This window comes from Podarcis vaucheri (genome assembly GCF_965113315.1).
Source record: "Podarcis vaucheri genome assembly, chromosome: 1".
Lineage (NCBI taxonomy): Eukaryota > Metazoa > Chordata > Lepidosauria > Squamata > Lacertidae > Podarcis > Podarcis vaucheri.
The window spans coordinates 94499432-94523616 of NC_138759.1; the positions used below are offsets into that span (position 1 = coordinate 94499432).

The 24185-nt window shown below is 41.3% G+C and overlaps 1 protein-coding gene across 3 annotated transcripts in view; it reads left to right on the plus strand.

Moving 5' to 3' along the window:
* Positions 1 to 24185, plus strand: part of PDIA5 (protein disulfide isomerase family A member 5) — a 149135-nt gene that overhangs the window by 96804 nt on the left and 28146 nt on the right. For all 3 annotated transcript variants that reach the window (XM_082235531.1, XM_082235530.1, XM_082235532.1), the window contains exons 12-14: positions 15468 to 15538; positions 16722 to 16885; positions 19722 to 19852. In XM_082235531.1, coding sequence (XP_082091657.1) covers positions 15468 to 15538; positions 16722 to 16885; positions 19722 to 19852 — 366 coding nt within the window. The remainder of the gene's footprint in view (positions 1 to 15467; positions 15539 to 16721; positions 16886 to 19721; positions 19853 to 24185) is intronic.

The window sequence follows — 24185 nt, forward strand, 5'->3', positions numbered from 1 at the left end:
GGAACTGAAAAAGGCCTTCGCCTCTGACGAACAACTTCTACATGTGGATTTACAAAAAAAGCTGAGGGTCGAAACAGACGCTTCTGACAGAGCCATAGGGGCGGTGCTTCTTCTGCAGCCGGGGAAGGAGGGGTCCGAGTGGCGACCGTGTGCCTTCTTTTCGCGAAAGCTGAACAAATCTGAGAGAAACTACACGGTGTACGACCGGGAACTTCTTGCGATTTATGAGGCCTTCCGGAGATGGAGGCACCTACTAATTGGTGCACAACAGAAGGTGCAAGTACGCACGGACCATAAGAATCTAGAGTATTGGAGAACTGCGCGAGTGCTCAACCAACGGCAGTTGAGATGGGCCCAGGAGTTCTCCAAATTTAACTTTGAGATTTGTTACGTACCAGGCCAGGAGAACGTTAGGGCGGACGCTCTCTCACGCAAACCTGAATATTTGGAGGGAGAGGGTGCACCCGAAGAGACCCATGTCATTCCCGAGGATCGCTGGGTGTGCGGGGCGGCATTGGTGGGGCTAAGGGAACTGATAGAGGGAACGGTGCAGGATGAATATGCCCAGGACAAACTCAGGGGTCTCAGGAGGGAGGGAGACAAACCCGGGGGTTTTGAGGAGAGAAACGGGGCGTTGTACTACAAGGGAGCGTTATACGTACCTGAAGGAGAATTGAGGGAAAAGGTACTCAAGCAACTGCACGATAGCCCCACAGCAGGGCATTTTGGGCAACACAAAACCATGTGGCTGGTTACCAGGGAATTCTGGTGGCCCAAGGTCAGGGAAGATGTGCGGGAGTATGTGAGAGGGTGTGACCGATGTCAACGAGCCAAGGGGGAGAGGCGGGCACCGGCAGGTTTATTAGAACCACTACCCACGCCGGAAAGACCATGGGAGGCAGTGGCAATAGATTTTATGACTGATCTGCCCAGGTCCAAAGGGAAGACAGCCATTATGGTTGTGGTAGACCTGTTAACCAAGATGGCCCACTTTATAGCCTGCTCACATGCGGTCACAGCAGAAGAAACCGCTAAATTGTTTGTGGAAAATGTGTTTAGATTGCATGGTGCCCCCTTGAGGGTGGTTTCGGACCGAGGGAAACAATTTACTTCCAGGTTCTGGAGGAAGCTCATGAGCTTATTGCATGTAGAGGTGAATTTTTCCACTGCCCGCCATCCAGAAACCAACGGGCAGGCGGAAAGAGCTAATGGTGTCCTCCAGCAATATTTGAGGTGTTATGTGAATGACAGAGAGAATGATTGGGTGGAGAAGCTGGCGTTGGCAGAATTTGCCTATAACAATGCGGAGAACGTGTCCACGGGAATGAGCCCTTTTTTGGCCAATCACGGGTGTCATCCCCGAGCCTTCCCAGGGGGGGAGGGGGAGAACTGGAGCGTTCCAGCCGCAGAACAGTTCGTTGAAGAAATGGAAGCGATCCATCGCCAGCTCCAACTTAATTTAAACAGGGCGAAGGAGGAATATAAGAGGCAGGCAGACAAAACCAGAAGGGAAGGAGAAAGCATTAGGGTGGGGGACCAGGTGTGGTTGTCCACCCAAGGGTTACCATTTAAAGGAGGTTGTAAGAAGTTAAGACCCAAAAGGCTGGGCCCATTTGAAGTCACGCAACAGGTCAACCCAGTGGCTTTCAGACTCCGGTTACCTAACCACATGAAGTTGCACCCAGTGTTCCACAGATCATTGCTGTCACCGTATATAGGGGACAGAGAGGGGAGGGTCAATAGGGGACCAGCTATGGAGGAAAAAGAACACAGCTACCATGTAGCGGAGATTCTCGATTCCAGGTGGAGGGGAGAGCAAGTAGAGTATTTGGTAATGTGGGAAGGGGAGCCGGAGTCGGAAAACACCTGGGTCAGGGCAGAGGATGTAGATGACGAGGTTTTGATTGAAACTTTTCATCAGAGATTCCCTCGGAAACCCCAGCCAGTGGCGAGGTTCCGGAGGGAATACTTCGCCACCACCGACGAAGAAGAAGAGTTGGAGGGGTTCGCTGATTCCGAGGTGGAGGAGGATTCAGCGAGTCGGAACGAAGACCGATGGAGGGAAATGTTCGAGACGTCGGAAGATGAAGAGGATTCTTTTAGGGGTTTCAGCTCCTCACCGCCCAGAGGAGAGAGTAGGGGCGGGGGAGAGGGGGGCCCTGGAGGGGAGGTGGATGTCAGGGAACTGACATCCGAGGAAAGGGAAGTGGTAGGGCTCCCAGAGACTGGGAGAGAATCAACAGCCAAAGCAGGGACCAGCAGGGGGAGCGCGGGGTCTCTGGAGGAGGATCTCAGTAATGCTGAGAGAGACGCAGCAGCCCAGGCAGGAAGCAGAAGGGGAGAGAAAGGGGTGAGAGACACTTCGAGCGAAAATAGCGGGGAGGTGTCAGAAGCAACTGCAGGGAGACCTATGCTTCGCCGGAAGCTGTCACGTCGTGAGTCCAGGAGACGCGTTTCCGTTAAGGAACTTCTTTGCTGGAAGCGCTTCCGCAGACAGCCACTGTCGGACTCTACAAGTGACTAGAGCAGACATGTCTGAGGAGCTCTGTCACACACAGAGGTTTGTGGGGTCGCACAAACTCTGAAGGGGCACTATTTTAAGCACAAGCAGCTAATCATCCCCTGACAGCAAAGCAATAATTCCTCCCTTCCACATTTAAAAGGGCATTGGTGTCCATCAGCCAAAGACCTGTTTATAGTGAAGGTGCCAGCCAAACATCTCTGAGGAGAGCATTCCACAAGCAAGGAGCCACTGCAGAAAAGGCCTGTTCTCATGTCTGCCACCCTCTGGACCTCTTATGGAGGAGGCACATGAAGAAGAAGAAGAAGAAGAGTTTGGATTTGATATCCCGCCTTTCACTCCCCTTCAGGAGTCTCAAAGCAGCTAACATTCTCCTTTCCCTTCCTCCCCCACAACAAACACTCTGTGAGGTGAGTGAGGCTGAGAGACTTCAAAGAAGTGTGACTGGCCCAAGGTCACCCAGCAGCTGCATGTGGAGGAGCGGAGACACGAACCCGGTTCCCCAGATTGCAAGACTACCGCTCTTAACCACTACACCACACTGGCTCTCTTGAGAAGGGCCTTAGAGGATGATCTCTATTAGAGAAGGTGAATCTCAAGAGGTCTAGTCCTGTTTTGTTAGATGAATTACAGGTGGTATGGCTTGAGGATGTGGACCTGTTGAGTACAAAATATTTTAGGTTCAGCAAATTATGATGCTTGGATATAAATGAGGGATGTGTTGTTGTTTAGTGAGTATGCTACTGTCTGAGGTTCAGTCTCTGGCATTTCCCCCTAAAAGGATCTATAGTTCAACTAGGAAATTCATGGGAAGCTGCTAAAGGTCAGAGTAGATAGCACTGGGTTAGAAGACCAATGGTCTGATTTGATCTAAAGCAGCTTTATAAGTTCTTTAGCAAAAGTGCAGTAGCCATGATCTAGACTATTTGGCCTGCATGCATAGTTCAATTGAAGAATAAGCTGTGTGAACAAGGCACTGTTGGTACAGAATGTGCCTAGTATTTTCTTAAATACTCAGCCCAGAAGCTTCCTTTCTTGTGTCCTTTCCATAATGCATCAGTTTCTGAAATCATCAATTTCATCACTCAGATATGTGTTTAAACTGGATCAAGTGCTTTCATGTCATCATTTTCAGCACATGCAAATATATTTTTGTTTGTTTTGCTAATCACTCATTCCAGACTGCAGTCAAAAGTAACTAAGCGTCCTCAATCCCTTTAAAATATGCATTCTTTGTTGATAAGGAGTGTGGATGTATGTTCAGTTAATGCTCATTAATGGCACAAAAGCCACCCACACCTGTGTGTACAGTGGTAATTCACACACCTCAATTATTAGATCTGTTAGGGAGTCTCTTGAAAAGAGATTGGGGGAGAGGGCATTGCTTATCATTACATTTCTGCCCCCTGTTGTGCTGGCAATGCAAGTTTCTGACCAGAATCCCACATTCTGACTGATTCTGTAAATGAATAATTATGTTCTGAATATACATGGAATTTTAAACTATTTTTGGACTACATTTTTCAAGCAAAGGAACTATATTTCTAATATGAAATGTGGTGGTGATATAATAATTAGTGTTGGGTTCTGCATCTTTCTGTGACTATTTTCAGATATGGTAGGGACTGCTGCATCTTTTGCCCCAGTGTGCAAAACAGAATCCATAAGGTCTTACCTATCTCTATACACACATGAAGGTGTGGTATAAAAGGTTGGGGCTATTGAGATGTTTGTGTTTATTTCTCACATAGGCTCCCCCGCCAAACTCATTACTCAAAAGGGAATAATGAACAAAGGCTGTCAGAAGAGTAGTCCACAGCATGACCTGCACCATATGGCATTAGGGAGATAGATTGCATGTGCTAATTTAGATCTCTGTCTTCATTAACATTTTCTTATGTTTTCCCCAAATTAACTACCATGCTGACTCAACAGTCAAGGAATACTTGTCAAGGAACTAATTCCTTAGAATTGGTTAATATTATATCTGGATCAGCTGAAGACAGAAATGCTACCTGATCTTATTTCAGTCATGTTCCCTGACATGTTTCATTTGCATAGCTGATTTTTCCATCCATAATGCCAGCAACACCCTTTTTCATCTGCTGAGGTTTTTGTTGTTTGTCTCTAAATTCTCACTAGGAAAGAAACAACCAAGTCATAAAATATTTCAGTGCATGACATGAACAGGCAGTTGCAGATCAGAAGCAATGCTTAGTAAATTGTATATTCCACTATTCCCCTGCCATTCCATTGCCAATACTGTATGGAATTTAAGAGCCTTCAGCTTTCCCTTTTTCTATAAGTTCCTGCTCCAGTTCCTCATGATCCCCAGAGCCTTGTTTTATCCTGTATAAAACTGTAATACCCTTTTATAGTTATATTTAACATTTTAAACCACTTCGCCCACAGGCCTCAGATGGAATCAATACATGGTTGTATTTTCGCTGATTTCATGTCATGTGTACTCAGAAACCACATGCTTAGATCACAACTGGATAGTGAAATATACAGGCAGTTAAGTCAGATTAGCCTGCCCATCACTCACTCATCACATTGGCATATCTTTGCATTGTTAGTGTAGAAGAATAACATGAAATTTGTCTCTGTCTGTGTAATATAGACCTACCATCAGGTTGGGTCAAATGAAATTACCTTTGGGGTTCTCAGACAGTAGAAGTTTTGCCCTAGTTACCGGTAGTTAGTTTGTTGATAGTGATTCTGGCTTCCGTTATCCCTGTTTTGGCTGATTACCCTCATATCTTGCTTTGAACCAAGCACACCTTGTGCAGTAGTACCATTTGTTAAGTCTATTTTTAAATATAATATTTGACTCAGTAATACACATGCTCCACTGTTCTCATTAGCCCATGTTCTGTTGTAGCGGTCTTCACCCAGAAGAAAGGGAAATCCAAAGATCTTAAGAAGAAAAAGCTTTCCATTATCCCATAGACCCTTCCCAACAGGCCAGTTAACGGCTAATTGAAGAAAAATTCTACTAATTAATCATCAGTGTGCATTTACCTCCGGAATCTGGAAATGGGGGCCTCCATTTGCGGGAACTAACATTTGTACATTGCAAGTCTGGAGGAAACTTGCAGCTCAATTTTATTGCCTTTACCTAGGTGCTTCTAATGACTGATGTATCAATAAAACAATTTTGTGTCATTAAAGCAGCTATATGTTTATACCTTTTGAAAATGAATTTCCTCTCCTGCCTGGTGTGTAATACCAATTAATTTGAAATACGGCTATGGTTATTTCCATTCATAAAACCTTAGACAGTGTCTTGCATCATAGTGAACTGGCTCTTCCATTAAGCAGCATCTCGCTAGCAAATCTTTGGTCAGATTCTGTCATATGTGACATGCAACGTGATATTTGTGCTTACTGTACATTGTATTTAAAGCATATGCATGTGAAGAACAACTTTGGTAGGAAGACTGTTTCTTTCCTGACTTTTGGATGCTTTCCCTGTGCATCCAAATGTTTAATGTTTCTGGCATTTCCGTACACTTTATTTTAATCCCAGTGGGGTGTATTGTGAAATTGCTAGCTATTTCCAGGCAGTCTGAAATATAGAAGGTTAAACGCATCAAAGAAATAGTTGTTATGGTTTATGATGTTTTGTAAGCGTGAAGGAATTGTATCTTTTTGTTTTCGTTAAGGCTTTACTAGCGTTCATTGTTGCAGTGCAAAATTGTACCTTGGCCAGAGCTGTATTCATAGAGTGTAATGAGCATAGCATGAGACAGAGAAAGCAGGAAGGGTTTCTGGCACAAATATGAGGAATGGATCAGCAAACAACAACAGCCTAGACAACAGTATAGAACATTTGTAGAAATACACTCAAATGGAATTGGAGGATAGGTGATCCCCAGTTGGAATCATTCAAGTGAAGATCATTCAAGATCCCCAGTTGAGATCATTCAAGTGAAGAAACAAGACACCCAACTGGACAGCAACAATGCTTTGTAAACTGGAGGTTCACTTTTTTCTCTCTGTCTATCTGTATTCCTAATATGACAGAATTTGGTTGTGCCCTTTAAAAACATTGGTGGGAATATGGGATAGAAAATAGAGTATAGTTTTAATGGTTTATCTGAGCTCCTAAGACTCTGCACATTTTTCTTCTCTAATGTTCTGTGTGACCGTATAAGATACCCTCTGTCTTTCATGGTCCATCTTAAAACGAAGATTCTTGAGAAGTTTATATTCGAGATTGCTATAGCTATAAATTAGCCAGACAGAGAGCAGAGAGAACTCTCTTGATAAGGATTGTGCTTCCTGTTTTGCGAGAAGGATTTTTCTTCAGGTCATATTCATCAGTGTGCATCATGGATTTTGTGCTGGTGTTTGCCCCTGTTTTCACTATAGCATGCAATGATTTGGATTATGTCAAGTAGTATGTGAATGTGAGCTAATGTGTGAATTGCTGGGTTGCCAGTAGTACATATGAAAAAAACCTAGGGGTCTTAGTGGACCACAAGCTCAACACGAGTCAACAGTGTAATGCATTAGCAAAAAAAGCTAATGCTTGACCGCTGCTTAAGTTTCAAGTAATCTGTAAAGAAACTGATCTGTAAAGAAACTGACCTCCCAGTCCACTGGCCCTGACCATCCAACGCTGCTGCTTGTCTTAGGCAGCACATCCTTCCTGATGTTTATGTGTTGAAGCAGGCACATACTGGTGGTAAGATGTGTACAGGATAGGCTATTCATGTGCTTAGTTTTCCTGCAGGTTAGAACATGGTTACAGCCCCTCTCTCACCGAATTTTAAAGAACCTGGTCTTAAGGAGCACTCAGGTAATTTGTACAGCTGCCAGGTGTGAGTTGCTAACTTATTTTGCTTGGAATGTATAGCTCAGGAATGCTCAAACCTGTTTAAATTCCCTTTGGGGACCTAATCCCCATGGAAACCTCTCATTCTACCAAGGAGAGAGGCTGAAAAAAATCTTCAGTACATTCCCATTAACACACAACTATCAAGCTGCACAGATCTCTTTGTGCAGTCACGTGGTTAGCATCTTTTTTAAAAAAGTACAAACTCATATTTGGAGCTTACTCTTTGGCTTCAGTTTGTTAAACATGTAACTGTTCAGTCCTCTTAATTTTGTAGAAATGCATACAAATGTATGAGCTGTTAAGTATCAGGCTCCAAAAGGCTTACAGTGTTCAAAGGCTGCATTGCCTGCAGAGCTGCCCATTACTCTCCCCTAGCTAGTCCTTGAGCAATAAGAACCTGAAGTGCATTTGCCTGAAACAAGTATGCACTCCTTTCTCTCTGGATTCATGCTGCTTCCAAAAACATTGCTGAATGATCCTCAAATGTAGGGAATACTTAACAGGAACACTGAACAATGGACACAGCCTAGTACTTGTGTGGGAAATATAATTGGAGTCCTTGTGCCCCACTCCCATACCCATTTTAACTCTGTACATCCTTCCTCCCTGTTTGGTAAGACCAGGAGAAATGTTTATTGCACATTTTAAACCAGTCTTCTCATTACATTAACAGAAATATTTGTGGCATGCTGCCATCAAAGAACGTGGAAGCAAGCTAATGAATGCTAATGATTTCCAAGTAGCTTGTCAATAGAACAAATTTAATAATCAGTGTTTTGGGATTCTACATTCATAAGTCAGTGTGTTGCTAGGGTACAGAAGTCAGAGATACTATCTTCTCCCATCTGCTTTGAGACTGATGGTGATCTGTATTTCCTGTCTGTGTCATTCTTCTAGCTTCAGGCCATAGCCTGGATGAGGCAGTGCCAAAAATTAGATGAGGAGTCTGTGAACACACTTTTTAATCCATAATCGCTCAATATGAGAGAAGTATATGTGGAAAGTACATGTGACAACTAGCAATGTGACTAGCTATTCTACAATCAGAAAATGCTACATATAGAATAGTAAGAGTTGATAGACAGATGAAGAAAAACAGTTTTCTTGTACATAAAGTTTAATGGTTTCAGTCCTAATTTCAACCACTAATCACTGTTGGCATACTTTGTACTTTAGTTCTAGCCACAAATTTTAAAAAAGTAAATATTAAAATATATTTCTCAATATTATCCAGATAGATACAAATAGACACCCTTCATGTGAAAGCAGGCCTTGGTAGATTGAGCACAGGAGACCAACAGTGGGTCCAAGAGCCAAGAAGACAGTTTCTGCACATGCTGTAGAGAAAGTGAGGAGCAGATGGGCTCATCAATGTGGGAAGGTAACCCATCTAGGAGATGGAAAATTCTGATCCTCAGCCTCCACCACCTTGCGGGATCTCTTTGGAAGGTGAAAAGGCAAACCCTACACATACCCAGATTCCAGGAGTCCCTAAGGCAGTTGTACACCTCCTTCTGGCAACTCCTGCAGCCAAGCTGGTGCCAAACATATTGCTCTGCTTTTCTTTGGATCACATCCGTGAAGCAGCACAAGACCTCCATACACACTGCCCAGACTTGCGCCCCAGAGAGGACACTTCGCTGTTGCTAACTTCAACCCCGGAGGAGCACTCCATTCTGTCTTGAGACAGATGAATGCCAGCAGCAGCAGAAGCTACAACAACAACAACAACAACAACAACAACACACACAAACAAACAAACACACATAGAGACAATTATATATCTTTTTAAGAGGAAGTAAACCTGTTGAAAGCATGCCCAATGTCCATATGAAAGCTATAGGCATCTCTTTATGCAGGTCTGCCTTGTAGCAGATCAGACTGTTGGTCTGTCTAGCTCAGTAATGTATACAGTGGTACCTCCGGTTACATACGCTTCAGGTTACATACGCTTCAGGTTACAGACTCCGCTTACCCAGAAATAGTGCTTCAGGTTAAGAACTTTGCTTCAGGATGAGAACAGAAATTGTGCTCCGGTGGTGCGGCTGCAGCAGGAGGCCCCATTAGCTAAAGTGGTGCTTCAGGTTAAGAACAGTTTCAGGTTAAGTACGGACCTCCGGAACGAATTAAGTACTTAACCCGAGGTACCACTGTATTGTGTCTCTGGCTCTGCAGAAGTCTTACCCACCACCTGCTAATTGAGCCTTTTAACAGGATTATACTTGGTGCCTTCTGCATATGAATAATGGGCTCTACAGCTTGAACTGTGGTCCCTTTGTCATATTGCTGGTCCCTTCCTATAGGAATTATTGTCTGTATCTTATTTATATTTTATTGATCTTTCATTAGGCCTCTTGTGGCTCACAGAATCAGTTTGTTTGTTTATTTATTTTTACTTTGTACTTAACTGATCCATGACAAAATGCTTAGGTGGGCCTTTTTTTTTTTAAGTACATTCCTCTGGAAGCCTTCCAGGCTTTGACAGATGACAAGGGGAAGTCAGCCTCAAACTTAAGGAGCAGCCACTGAGAGTGCTTGCTCCACAAAACTTGGCAATGGAATGTGCTGCTGATTACTGCTATGCAACCATGGGTATCCCAGAACCTAGCCTTAGGCTTTATCTGCCCATTCAGGAGAAATTGAGGTGGAATGAACTGTACCACTTCAAAACCAGGTTGTGATTCCAATTTTGAATAATCGCCCATGTAACAAATTCCCTGATGATAGAACTACATAAAGCAGAAGAAGAGGAGGAGGAGGAGTTTGGATTTGATATCCCGCTTTATCACTCCCCTTCAGGAGTCTCAAAGCGGCTAACATTCTCCTTTCCCTTCCTCCCCCACAACAAACACTCTGTGAGGTGAGTGGGGCTGAGGGACTTCAAAGAACTAGCCCAAGGTCACCCAGCAGCTGCATGTGGAAGAGCGGAGACACGAACCCGGTTCACCAGATTACGAGACTACTGCTCTTAACCACTACACCACACTTGCTCTTTTAAAGAGAGAGAGAGATTATGCACCTGCAGACTGAATAGGTAAAGTCCATCCTATCACATCATTCTCTTGCATATGTGGTCCAGTGATAAGTCAAAGAACATTTCAGGCTTGTAAATCTGAGGGCTGGTATACACTTGCAGCAGAATGATGTGGTTAAACACTGAGGTTGCCCTGCAGGAAGAGCCAGTTCACTGCAGGTTTATAAATGCAAATAATAAATAAATATAACCACTGCAAACATTGCTAGCCAAAGGCTAAATGTGTCATTATGTATATATACCTGTCCAAGAGACAGGTTGTCTTTGTTTGCAGTCAGCTCTGAACAAGGATTTAATTCTAATAATACTCTGGGAATCCTGATTCCCAGTTATGCTGTTATTTTATATATTCTCGGATATTCCAGGCAAGCTGGGAGGAAGAACTAGTTATGTTAGTGTGTTGCAACTGACATGAAGGTGTCCTTGCACTTGATTTTTGACCTTTCTCTTCCCCTCCCGGGACAGAATATGTCACTTCACTTTCTTGGTCTTTGGCTTTTACTGCAGTCATGTCAATATTCACTTAACACAAAAGGGCATCTCTTTCAATAATGCACATCAAAGGTGTTTTGCTATAAAAACTTGGACAATCCAAGCAAGCCTTATGCAACATATTATACAGCATCTGGGTTAAGGGCAGCTTGGAGAGTTCTGTTTTAAAAAAAGCAAGAGGAGCTTTATAGCAAGTAATCTATAGCTGTATAGAGATGGATAAAGCAGTAGTTGGGTAGGATGTACACCACTTTAGGATTAGGTGGGTTTTGTGTGTGTGTGTGACCCTTTCATAGTTTGGGAGGATTCAGTGTTTAACATTTTCAAGAACAATCAAAGCAGAACATTGAACAGATATTTTATGCTTCTGGAGTTAAGTTTACATGCAGTAGCAAGGGAATTGAAAGGTTTTAGCAGGCATGCATAGAATAGTGGATGATGAGGGGAGTGGATTTGCCTTAGGACTCCCTGTTAATGAGAAAATATCAGTTCCATTCACCACGGCTGTGTGTATCTGCCTGTTCCACCCATGAGAATAAACACCCATCATGATAAAATAAGAAAATTATAGGAAGAAATGAGACATTGAAAGATTATCTAGTCTGTCTCCCCACCCAACTGGGACCAATTATCCCTATTACCATCCCTGATGCAAGAAAAACACTTAAATTTCATAATGTAATAATTTCCAGCCATAATAGTGTGTGTTTTCCATAGGGTGTAAATTGAATAATAAAGTGACTGATGTCAGTGGAGTTCCCAAATACAGATCTCAAGTCCAGCCCTGTGGATCTTTCTATTTTAGTACAGAAGAGTTCAGTAGTTACGTTTGATTTTTTTTAACAGGGTATGACATACTCTGTTGACTAGGCTTTCCCCAAAATCATTAAAGGGATATCAGTTCTGTAAAAATGTTTGCTGACAATATGCCTAGCTGAGCTTTGAAGCAAAAGTTAGGTGCATGACAGAATACCAGCCATCTGGCAACCAAACATATTTCACTCCTACCTAACCTATGACTTCAGAATTGTCAGAGCCTTCTTATAGCACCTGTTCTGTAGGTTCTGTAGGGCAGGGATTTCTGTTTCAGAACCCTTCAAGTGATGGTGATGATTATGCTCCCAAATAATAATAATCTAAGCTGCAGCTGTTGAATTTTAAAAGTTTCCTCCACATAAAAAGTTATGCTTTGCTTTTACATTTTAAGGGCTGTGCTGTATAGCACGCGAATAAAGCCAGTGTGCATTTCTTCATTGCAATGAAATGTGATGTTAAGCTATTACTTGAAAACTGTTTTCCAGTTTAAATTTTATGCCTACCATGGGAAACAATGGTAGCTATGTTCATTGTTATAACCTTGATGGGGAAGCCCAGTCTGTTTGTTCATTTAATCATGCAAGGAACTGAGGATTCTTGTATCCTCACCCACTTTTGCTTCCTGACTTCTACTCACAGTGATAATATGTAGTGAATGTTGTGATTGCGTAAATTCTTGCTGTTTTTTTTTAAAAAAAAGTATGTAGAAATGAAATATTTATTTTAATCTCTGGATAAATTGCATAATTTAGAAATACGTTTAATTTGCATATTCTAAAAGCACATCCAGGATTCAAGCAGGCAAATTATTTGCAGGCATAGAGATCTGAATCTCAGCCCATGAGAGGAAGGGTAGGCAAAAGTCTGGAAAGCCTAGACATGGAGATGTGGAACAAAGGCATAGGGTTAAATATTAATAAGGTTGGGGGACCCAAAATTGTCTGTTGGATCAGAGTTAGCTAGCTTGTACAGTCAAAGAAGACAATGTAGGATGGCCCTGTTTATAGAAAAGAATCAGTAGCATATATGACAAATTTTGTCCTAGTTGTTCAGTTTCCTGACTTGAGAATACGGAGAAAATTGGTAAGATCAGAACCAGCTGTTCTCCAGGTTTCTTTCACCGAGTGGACTGCACTGCGCCAGGTGGGAGATGAACTGTAGCTTTTAATGGCATGTATTTTCTCTGCTGAGATCGCCTATGATGACAGAGATAGAATTTTTTTAAATAAAATAAAAATAATTATGCTGATGGGGTATTTTCCCAGCTTGTAGTACTGTAAGCTTATTACCTGCCCTCAGGCTCTGGAACACTGGTAAGCTGTTTGCTTACAATATAAGCCCTGGAAACAGATGGTCAGTCCCCTGCTATTGCTGTCAGCCAAAGGCAGCCTTGGCCTTGTTGTATAAGGGACACTTCCGATTCCATCAACGAGGCAGAAATATTAGTTTCTGACAAATAAATCATCCCCATCCCTTCTACTAATTGTAGAACACATTTCAGAGTCCACGGTTTTCTCTTTTCAGTGTGTTAGGCACTTGGGTTTATGTAGTTTTTTCCGCCACGTGCTTTCCTTTGTGGCAAGAATGCTTATATGTAATGTTGCATAGAGGCTGCCCCATAGAGAGTCGGCCAATCTCAGTTTTCTCTGTACTCCCTGGTAGTGTCTCTCTAGGGTTTTAGACGGGAGACTTTCACAAACCTACCTGGAGATGCTGGATATTGAACACAAGACCTTCAGATGTTCAACCCATTGAGCTACAGCCCTTCCTAAACCACCAATAACCTGCCAGTCCCTTCCCAAAGAGAGTACTGAATTCTTATTTTAACCATGAACTGTGAAATCCATTTACTATACTTATTACTGAGCCAGTCTTGAGCGTGCAGCCTTGCCACACATAGCCATAAATGCTCGCTTGCCACACATATCTACCACATAAGTCATTGGTGGGCTAAAGAAACAGCTTTCGTAAAATAAAATTTTGCTCAGTGAGCTAGCCAACTGGTGAATTGTAAGTTATAACAGCTTACTTTAGTTCCCATTTTCTTGGAACTGGTGGTCAAACAGGCGGAGAAATATGGTACAAATTGAAAACCTTTTAAGATTAAAATTCCTAAATGTACGCTGAGATATTTTATTCAGCTTGTTAACCCTCCTCATGGTCTATAATTGAGGGCAGTTCCTGTGTTGGTGGTGGATGGGGGTGGAAGAAACTAACTGATTCCTACTGCTTTATCTAATAAACTTCTGCATCATCAGTGTTAGTCCCACCCAAACATTCCTATGCATTAACTAGGCCTGTGGGCATCATCATCGTCAATAGATCTGTGCGGAGACCAGCACATCTGTTAAAACATGGATTGTGGTGGGAAAAGCTTACATGGGTGTAATTACATGTGTGTAAATGAGCCTTTTTAATGATCCATTTGCTCCCTGATGGGGTTAGTAGCCTTTATATATATGAGGGAATAGCACTTTTTCCATTTTACAGCTACTCAGTATTTTAAAGAGCCAGAGCAAACCCAATTTCAGATACATATATAATGGGCAAAATGAAACTGTGTTACAGCGAAGTGAAGCTGAATTGAAGCATGAACAGATCCCAGAAGCACAACATAGGATGTCCACCACTGCAATTAAAAGAGAGGGGGGGGGCAGACCAAGGAAGCAGACATTGGAAGTGCTATTGATGTATCACTGATGTGGTCCGAGAAGCACTTGGGATGATAATGTTGCTCTCTTTGCTCTCCCATCCGACACAGAACTTATTTTTATTTTTATCACTGAAGGCCCTTGCAATATGTGTGTCGGGTAAGGTATGTGTATAAGAATGAAATTTATAATTTATTAGAAGGCAGTAGAACGTGTGCTATCATTTTTCCCGTAGGCAAAGCCAGTTTTTGTGTAAGGTAATTCCACTGACAAGATGAAGGATCCATTCTGAGCCAGCAGACTGCAAGCAAGAGGCCAATTATACCTGTAACAGGGTAGCCATAGCCAACGACTTGTCACACTCCAGTGGACGGCACTACTAATGTACAGTTCCCAGGATTAAAAGTTGGCCGTCTAGTGTGCACCCAAGTGCATCTCAAAGCAATAAGCTTTAGTGATGTAGAGATGTATCTTAATCACAGTGCCTACTCTAGTATCAGTTACTGGTTTCTAAATCTTAAATCCGGAATGGTGTAGTGTTTAATAGAATGAGCTGTGGACCAGCAAATCCCTGCTTCAAATTTCACGGCAGTCTTGAACTCATTGAGTGCCCTCCAGCACACTTATGTTTCAGCCTTATCCCTACTTGCAATAACTAGATGATAATATTGGCCAGCCTTATTGGGGTGCTGGGAGAGATTGCTGAGGTAATGTTGGTAAAAAGTGCATTGTATGGCTGAGGAAAAATGCTCTATGAATTACCTGTCAATAATGTAAGCAAAATGAGTACTGCATTTTAATCATCTCTGCCTAAATTTGCAATATAACTTGCAATTTCTTGTAATAACTGCTTGTTGTTTTTTTTAAGCATATGTATTGTAACCCTTACCACTAAACAGAAGTTTAATGCAGCATTGAAATGCTAATCTAAAATCTGCAAAGCAGAAGACAAATGAGATTAAGGCATAAACTATCAACATGTTTTACATGAGCAAATGGATCTTTGATAACTTAGTTGTAGGCAGCTCTCTGATTTTTTTCTGGAACATGTAGTGGATCAATTTTCTTTGTAAAGAAAAATGTTCTGTTAAACTTTTTTTCTGGCAGGGTGTGGGCACTGTAAGAAAATGAAGCCGGAATATGAGAACGCCGCTGAGATGCTCCACGCAGACAGTGATGTAAGCTAATTCCCTCTTCTTAGCCTGTTTCCAAATTATCCTTAATAAATAAATGAAATCATAAAAATTGTTCTGCTTTCTTGCTGCAAGAATTTCAGCTGTTCTCATCTTCCCAAGGGGCTGCAAAAGCGATGGTTCCAAAGTAGAAGCTCATCGGTAATGCATGAGCTCTGCCAGAATTGTTAGCAAGAACATTCTGTCTTTAAACACAAACAAAACATTCACAGGGTGTTTATATATTCAGCCGTAGAGCCTTGCATTGTACATAACATGATTGAGCCCAAATGCTGCACAGAAATGTTTTGTCCCCACTATTAATTACAGGTTTCATGTATAACACAAACCTATGAAAGCATTGGCTTACATTTAACGCTGTGCACTTGTAAACTAATAAGGGTGTTCTCCCCTTCTGTTTAAGCAGGTGTTTCTGACTTTGACTTGATTTTCTGCCTACCTATTGTGCATTCCAGTATTGCAGAGAAGAGTTAGGCAGGACTGCTATCATTAGTATAATTAAAACCATGCACTAATAGGTCATGCAACAAGAGCTGGCCTCACTGCATAATTTGAGCACTTGTTAACTATGTTCTGGGAGTATCTTTATATTTGGGGGAGGGGGAGGGGTTCTTACTTGCTGTTTAATGGCTAAAGGACTTTAGACATAAAGGTGGGTAGAATTTTGCAAACCCAGGAAAAACCATCATGGAGTCTTGTGCTACAAATGGGAAGTCTTGCTGGGTAAATGCTCTTCATTCAAGACTCAGGGCCATGCTAGGTCATCCCATCATTACACATGTGCAGCAAGTGTTGATTTTTTAAAAAAATGTTTTATCCTTTTATGATTCTTTTTTAAACAATCAAGCGGTGTATAATTTTTTTGAAATAAATGTATGTTGGCCAGTTAATAGTTTCACAGCTTTTATTCTCCCTGTCTGCAACATATAGCAATAATGCTTTAGTAGATTGGATGGAAATTTTCCTGTAAGGATCTACCCTTAAAATGGAAAAACAATATTTGTCTTAACAAAACTGATTAAACCGTTCTGCTGTTTGTGGTGATAGATGTATGCTTTGCACTTCCTTTGTAAAACCCATTCTGGGCTCTGAATGACTGGCTTATGAATTCTTCCTAAGCTTCACAACCAGTGATTTGTAGTTACAGGTATTACTTTTTATATTGCAGAGACCAGGTGTCCTGGCAGCAGTAGATGCTACTGTCAACAAAGCTGTAGCAGAAAGGTTTCATATATCAGGATTTCCAACACTCAAGTACTTCCAGGATGGAGAAGAGAAATATACTTTGCCACACCTCCGAACAAAGAGTAAAATTGTTGAATGGCTCCAAAAGTAAGTGGTAGGCACCAAAGATTTATCAAGATTAACAACTAGCCACAGATGGTTACTTTTTAAAGATGTTTAAAAAGAAGTTTTTAGCAGCTCCATCTCTTTCCATTTAAGTCTTTTATTTAAAACACCCCAATGCAAACTGTGGTGTCCCACAGAAAGCTAAACAAACATGGGGTATGTTTAGCCAGGAGGTAGTTTTGTCAGTATTTTCAAAACTAAATGGGCTTGTGCTTTCAGGTAGCTTGAGAACAGCAAACACAAAAGTGAATGGTGTATGGGAGGGAGAAGGAAGGTTGCTGCCACAGTGGAAATGTATTAGCTATTCTGTACTTTTTTGCAAATCTTTCAATATATTTTATAAGCATATCAAGGATATGATGGGACAGAGCAGAGACACCCTCCTTGCTACTTTGACTTGGAAGATATGGCCAACTTCCCTCAGATCTGGGGTTGTTTCAAAAAACCCTGGTTGTGTTTTTGTTTAAACATAGTGTTTTACAAATAATAGTTTCCTGCAGTTTGCACGAAACATAGATTGCCTCCAAAACTGAAACTTAGCAGCTGTGAGGAACAGGAACCCTACATCACATTCCTAATCCTCCAGACTATGGTTTGGAACAGGGGTGGGGAATTTCCAGACCCTGTGCCAAACTTGGCCCACCAGGGGTTCAGATTTGGCCCACAAGGTCATTTGCCCCCAAACCACCTGATTCACACCTCATGTCACATGTGGTGAAAGATGCGGGGGGGGGGGAGCGTAGAAACAGAGCTGTCAATGCACAGTCAAGAGTCTTTAAAGCTGTTCCTGATTGTGCACTGGCAAGGGAAACAGGCTTTGTCACTGTCGCTTGCCAGCCGATGGGTGGTAAAGCCAAAGTCCTGGGCATTTTAAACCATGCAGGGGTGGGCTTCTGCTTTGAAGTCCCAACTTCAAAGTGTCCAATCCCTTGATGACATTGTGACGTCAGACAGACGACAGCTCGGCAGCCTCACCTATCTATCAGTTTGACCTGCAAGGCTGGGAATTGACAGGGATCTGGACCACAAAGCCAAAACAGATTCCCAAACAGCCCTGTAGCCCACCTACTGCTGAGTACTGTCACAAAATTAGTCCTTACATTTAGCAATAAGTACCCAGTCCTGCTCTACTCATCACAAAAACTGCAGAATAAACAAACTCTTATTGCTTACTACAGGCTAAAGTCTGTCCACTCAATACCTTCCCTGAGGGTAGATTTTTCATGATCACAATAACCCTATTATTACTTAAGTAAAACTCTTCAGTGAGTTTTACTTTTTCAAATGAGGCTTGCCCTGTATCAATTTTTCAGCAGCCCCTATTATTAAACCATTCATATGCTTAAAACAAAAAAAGTTGTCATCCTTTGTATGGAGGTTGACATTGTCTGTCATGTCAAAAATTAGACAATTAAAAAAAACTTGGGGGCAGAGTCCTACACTGGCTACAGGGCTGCTCCCACACCGCTGGTTGGGAAGACTGGAAACATTATATTTGAAGCAACCCAGTACCTTGCGTTTGACTGTGCAGCTACCCAAGAGAAAAATTTTTCTTCTTCTTCTTTATTTTTTTACAAGGGACTGTTAAGTGAATTTGTAAAGTTTGGCAGCAGCAGGTAAACACTATTACATGTGCTTTTTGTTGTGTTTTGTACCAAGATAAATATTTGCTTTGGGGGGGAAATAACATATTTTGCCCCAAACCCTAACAGGCCCACCACTTTGATGGATGTAGAAAAATGTGTTGAGCCTAAGCTTAATGCATATTGAAAACTGTGTAATTTCAAGAGGCAGGACTTACTGGTGGTGGCATTCTTGTTGATGGTTACAGAGCTTATTCATTATGAAAGCTGCCAATTAGCCAAGGGCAAATTGCATCATTTTGAATCAAATGGTAAATTCATGAGTTGAAAACTCATGTACTACTGCATACAGGGAAAAATACAAAAGTGTCCTTTAGGGAGAGGGTGTGTGAATTCTTAATGGTTTGTAGAAAAAAAGTTTAACTTTGCCAGGTTGGCATTAAGGGTGCATAAAAAGACTCCTTTTAGTGTTTTGAAAACTACTTGGCAGTACTGGAATTTAAACTATATAATTGGGAAACATGTGCCTTGAGGCATATACCCTCTACTTTTTGAGCATCTGAGTTTTAATTAACAGTATTTTGCACTTTTATTATCTGTGGTTCTTGAAAGATCATTATAGTAAGTTTAATTAATTTAGCTTCACTATGGCTTTATGAAAGCGTTTCAGCTATACATACCTTAAATACTAATACAGTGAATAGTGAGAGACTCTCCAACTAGACATGGTTCCCACAGGATGTCTTATCTGTCACAGAGCTACAATTCAGTGGCTGCAAGAAACTAAGTTGCTCTTGGTGTAGTAGGAAACATGTTAAACTCCAGATATCAGGTTCTGATGGTAGCACGATGTCTTAACCCATCAAGCTGTGGTTAATCTTAACTATGCTTTAGTGAATCATAATAGGTAGTTTGAAATTAATTTTTTATTGGGTTTGGATAAAACGACAAGCTGATGATGATTGAAAATGTAAGGCAAAGCTTCTGATCTTCTCCTTTGCACCCAACATGGGAAAAGGAAAGGAGAGTGCAAATTCCAAGGCTTCTTGTCAATCATTTCAAACCTGATAAACCATGGTATATCATGATGTCTGAATCAGTTATAAGTAAATGAGACAGGTAACTTTTTTAATAAAACGTTTAGTTTGACAAAGTTCTTCCAAAGAAGGCTTTGGCATTTTGCGTCTATTCTTACCAGTAAAAAAAAAAAAGCTAAATCATTATTCAATCTTCAGTCCACAGGCGCCACCTCCACCTGAACCAACTTGGGAAGAAAGGCAAACAAGTGTAATCCATCTAGCAGGAGAAGACTTCAGGGAATCTCTGAAGAAAAAGAAACACGCTCTTGTGATGTTCTATGCTCCATGTGAGTAGATGTTTATCTGAATCATGCCTCTAATCATGCAAATACATAAGAGTGCAGCAGAAAGAGTAATACCTTTTCAGTGCTTTTGCACCAAACTAGACATGAGTGCATTCTGAGTTTTAGATATGCTCAGAAATGCATCTCAATTCTCTGCCAATTTGGCCCTCATGATATTGATTGGGCCAGCACTGCGGGGGAGCCAACTGTGTTGGAAAGGTAGGTCCAACATCAGAACTGTCTCCCTGACATTAGAGAGGGCTCCTCGATACAACCTGTGGCCTCTGGGTTGCTCTCTTCGGCGTGTAGCCTTTGTTTGTTTGAAAGAAAAATAAGAAACTGCAGGTAACAAGCCTGTTCTGCACCAATATGAGCCACTCTGTAGCTGAGAAGAACATATTGGTGTTCTGAACATTTAGTATAATGACTTTAGCTTTTATGTAGAAATATGCTGAACTTCAAAATTCCTAAATGAATGTTATGGCAATGCTACCAAGCAGTTGAAATTCTAACGCTGCCTTTAAGCTTAAGCTTTGTAGTTTTAATAACTTCAGAAGGTTTTGCTGGCTGTGTTCCATGTATGCTAGTTCCATAGCACAAACACACTGATGGTCATGTATGCAAGTTCCCCCCTGAAAATTATTTCTCCAGTACATTTACTCATAACACTCCTCTGTCCTTCCTTAATTCTAGCAGGACCATTTTGAGGAAAGTGTGTCATGGTCTTCAGTGTCACAGCTACACCACATGTCTAAAGCACATAGCTTCCCCCAAAGAATCATAGGAACTGTTGCTTAACGGTTCTGGGAATTATACTCAGTAAGGGGTAAACTACAGTTCCCAGAATTATTTGAGGGAAGACGTATGGTTTAACTGTCTGGCATGAACCTGACAATGAATTTTGAGATGAGTTGTCATATTTCAGAACTGTAAAGTGGGCTGCAGTTGGTTGGATGTGTTTCTTAAAACCTTTGAGATAAAAACTCCACTACGGATCCTAATTTAGTAATGGTAATTTGATGCTATGATGAATCCTATAACTAATGTATTTACATCTGCTGTAATATTATCATTTCCTGTGCTCATGAGGCTCTGAGACTCTTAAGTTTTATTTCAGAAAAATGCACGAGTGCATGTGGTACCTTTGATATATAATGCACTCATATACGCACAGCCTCTTCTTAATCAAGCACTGTATGGTGTAACTACTGAATATTTCAAATCTCTGCTTGCAGTGAGATACTTATTAGGGAAATCGAACAAATACAAATCATCATGTAGTGAGACGGTTCCTTTTCTCCACTGGTAATGTGCCTTCTGTTAAATTTGATAGATTATCGTTGTTTATCTCTTTCTCAGTCACGGAGCCTCTCGGGGTTTTTATGCCTACCAATTACCACTAACTTGCTTATTTTAGTGCAGAAGGAGAACGACTAAGATGGCCCAGCAAATAATTTTCTTTTCCTATTCAGAGCCGTATCCCAGGTCAATGAAGCTCCTCAGCCAAGGCCACCATACTGTGTTCAATAAAGAGTTGCAAACGCCTTGCGTGATTAGGGTTTGTTTTTCGATCTGCTTGAACTCTTTGATGCTTTCTAAAGCCTTCAGTTTAATTAGGCGAATAGTTGGTGCAGGTATAATTGCAGCTGGCAAATCCCCACAAATAGTTGCTGAAATGTATAGCATCTTTATTTGAGATCTCATGAAAGATCCCAATGGCTACTTAATAAAACTGCACCTTCCCATTCAGTCACTTTAGGAACTCCTACGATTGTCTATTATTCCCCATTTCAGACATGGGGAAATGAAATAGAAAACCTTCTGAAATAGGATGCTAAGTAGAGGAATAGATTACCCATAGCAGAAAGGGTGAAAAAGGTGAAATGGATTACAAAGTAGGATAGAGTAGGCCTCTTACTATGTGTGTCTCACAATGATAATGATAAATAATAGTCGGGTAATATAACTGGCACACTGTCAAATTTCTTCTCTGTTTCCCTTCGCAATGCCATTTCTGCATTTGGCTTTTTCATAGTACTTGGAGTTTTAACTGCTAGCTGCCCCCATGCCTAAAACCACAGGGCAATTTATCTTCATTCATCAGAGTGCAGTCAATTTCTACCATTTCTACTACCCCATGTGTGCTTCAACTGGCATTGGCCAGTTGGTGCTTAATCCATGTAAATTGGAAGACTTGTTGCACCTGCACAAAAGAGCCCAGGATATATATACCATCATTAGCATCTAATCCAATACAGCATCACAAAGCATGTGTTGTGTTGTTGTTGTTTTTAGAAAAATAATATTTATTTATTTATTTAGAAAGAGATACTGTCTCCAACAGGGGCCCAACTCTTATTAGTAAGCATGAATCACTGCAACTCCCTTCTTAGAGAAGTTAGACTGGCTCCCTCCTTGCTGTCCTTCTGCTGACTGTGAATACTTCCTTATTCCAATAGGCCTTTTCTTGTAATTATTGGTATGTTTTAAACAGATTTTATATATGTATATAGTTATAATTCTATGTTTAATAGTATTTTGATTATTGATTTTCCCATGTTTTTAGCAATTCTTGTTTTTATCTGTAAGCTGCCTTGAGGCTGGGAATAAATAAATAATAATAATAATTATTAATAATAATCTTAAGAGTAATACAGGTTTCGTTTTACTTTTAAATTTTGTGGTCACCTGCATGAAAAGGATTTCAGTTAGTTACTTGACTATCTAAGGAGACAAAAATTGTGTTTAAATAAATGTCAGATACCATACATAATTATGTACCAGTCTTTATTATGGATATATAGCCTTTCCACATGCTACTTTAAACATAATTAAACCATAGTTAAAAGGTGAATGCGCAGCCTTCTGGCTCCCACTGCTGAAATCATAGGCACTTCACTTCTCCCCCGCTTCTCCTGCTGCTATGGTTGCAAACCTTGGTTATAGCTCAGGGTATGTTGGAGAGGAACAAACCATAACTCTGGTTTGAATGAAACACTAAGCCAGACCATAATTTAGCACCCAATGCAGCAGGAGCAGGGGATGGGCAAAGCACCTATAGTTGTAGCACTGTGCAACAGCATATTCATTCACCTTTAAATCATGGATTTAGCTCAGTTGTGGTTTGTGACATACAAACCAAGCCATTGACTAGATGCAAAGGAGAGCAGGAAAGCTTCTGCACTGTTGATAGCTCTGAGGAAGGGAGAACTCTGAAAGCGTCCACTTCTCCTTACAAGGATAAGAAAAGCTGCACCTCTTTAATTCTTCCTTTCATTTAAGGACAGGGTAAGCAGGGAACCCTGTAAGTAGGAGTCATTAGCAGTAGTGCAGGAATGGGGAGCCTATGGTTCACCATATGTTTCTGGATTGCATCTCCCATCACCCCTGATCACTGGACATGCTAGCAGGGCCTGTGGGGAGATGGACTCCAAAACGTCTGGGGGATTGAAGGTTTCCCATTTCTGCTCTACTCCAATTACAATAATGGTTATATTCCCTAGATTTTTTTTTAAAACCAAAGAACAAGAGTGCTTTCTATTAGTAGAAAGAAGAAAGAAACAAGAAGACAAAAGTTTGCCTTTCATCCAAATGCTGCATAAGGATGGCAATTGCCAATATTATTAACTTTTTGAATGGCTTCAATTTGCAGACCTCTACAGGGTGCATGGAATTGATGTTTCTTGTAGATGATTTGCAACACAAAGCTGATATCCACTTCGCTTTATTAATCATAAGAGAAAATTTCAGTTAACTTGAAATAATGATAGTTGGCTTATGAAACCCCTTTAAGAGGATAATTGCAGCCATGATCTATGAGCACTAGATGGAGGGCACCAGAACCTACCCCCTTTACTCCCCTTCTGTTGGCTGCATTTGTATTGAACCAATTAATGCTAAACAACTGCTGTGTTTGTTCCTGAGATAATGATTATCTTTCCCTGCTTTTCAGAAAGCTTTCTTTTTCCAAATTACAAAATTGTGGACATGTTAAGATATGAATGTTCTGCTTTTTGTTACCTTTCATAGACCCCCCCTGGAGAGTGTCAGAATACTGTGATGGGGTGTTGTTAGCAGAATAATGTGCCTCAGGTTTTTAAAATGATTGTTTCTTTATGTAATTTTCTTGCTGCTATAAAGGTACATCTTGGTACCATTGCAAAGTAGCTGTCATGTGCCTCAATACAAGTCCCATTCAGAAGCTCTTGGGGCAACTTTCCTCAACTGATAGTTTTTTTCCTATCCCAAAGTACTCTGAGGCTGCCTCAGCTCCTGGCAACCAGCAGCTCCTGGCCAGCCATGAAAACAACATTCACTGGGGGAGCTTGTAGCCACG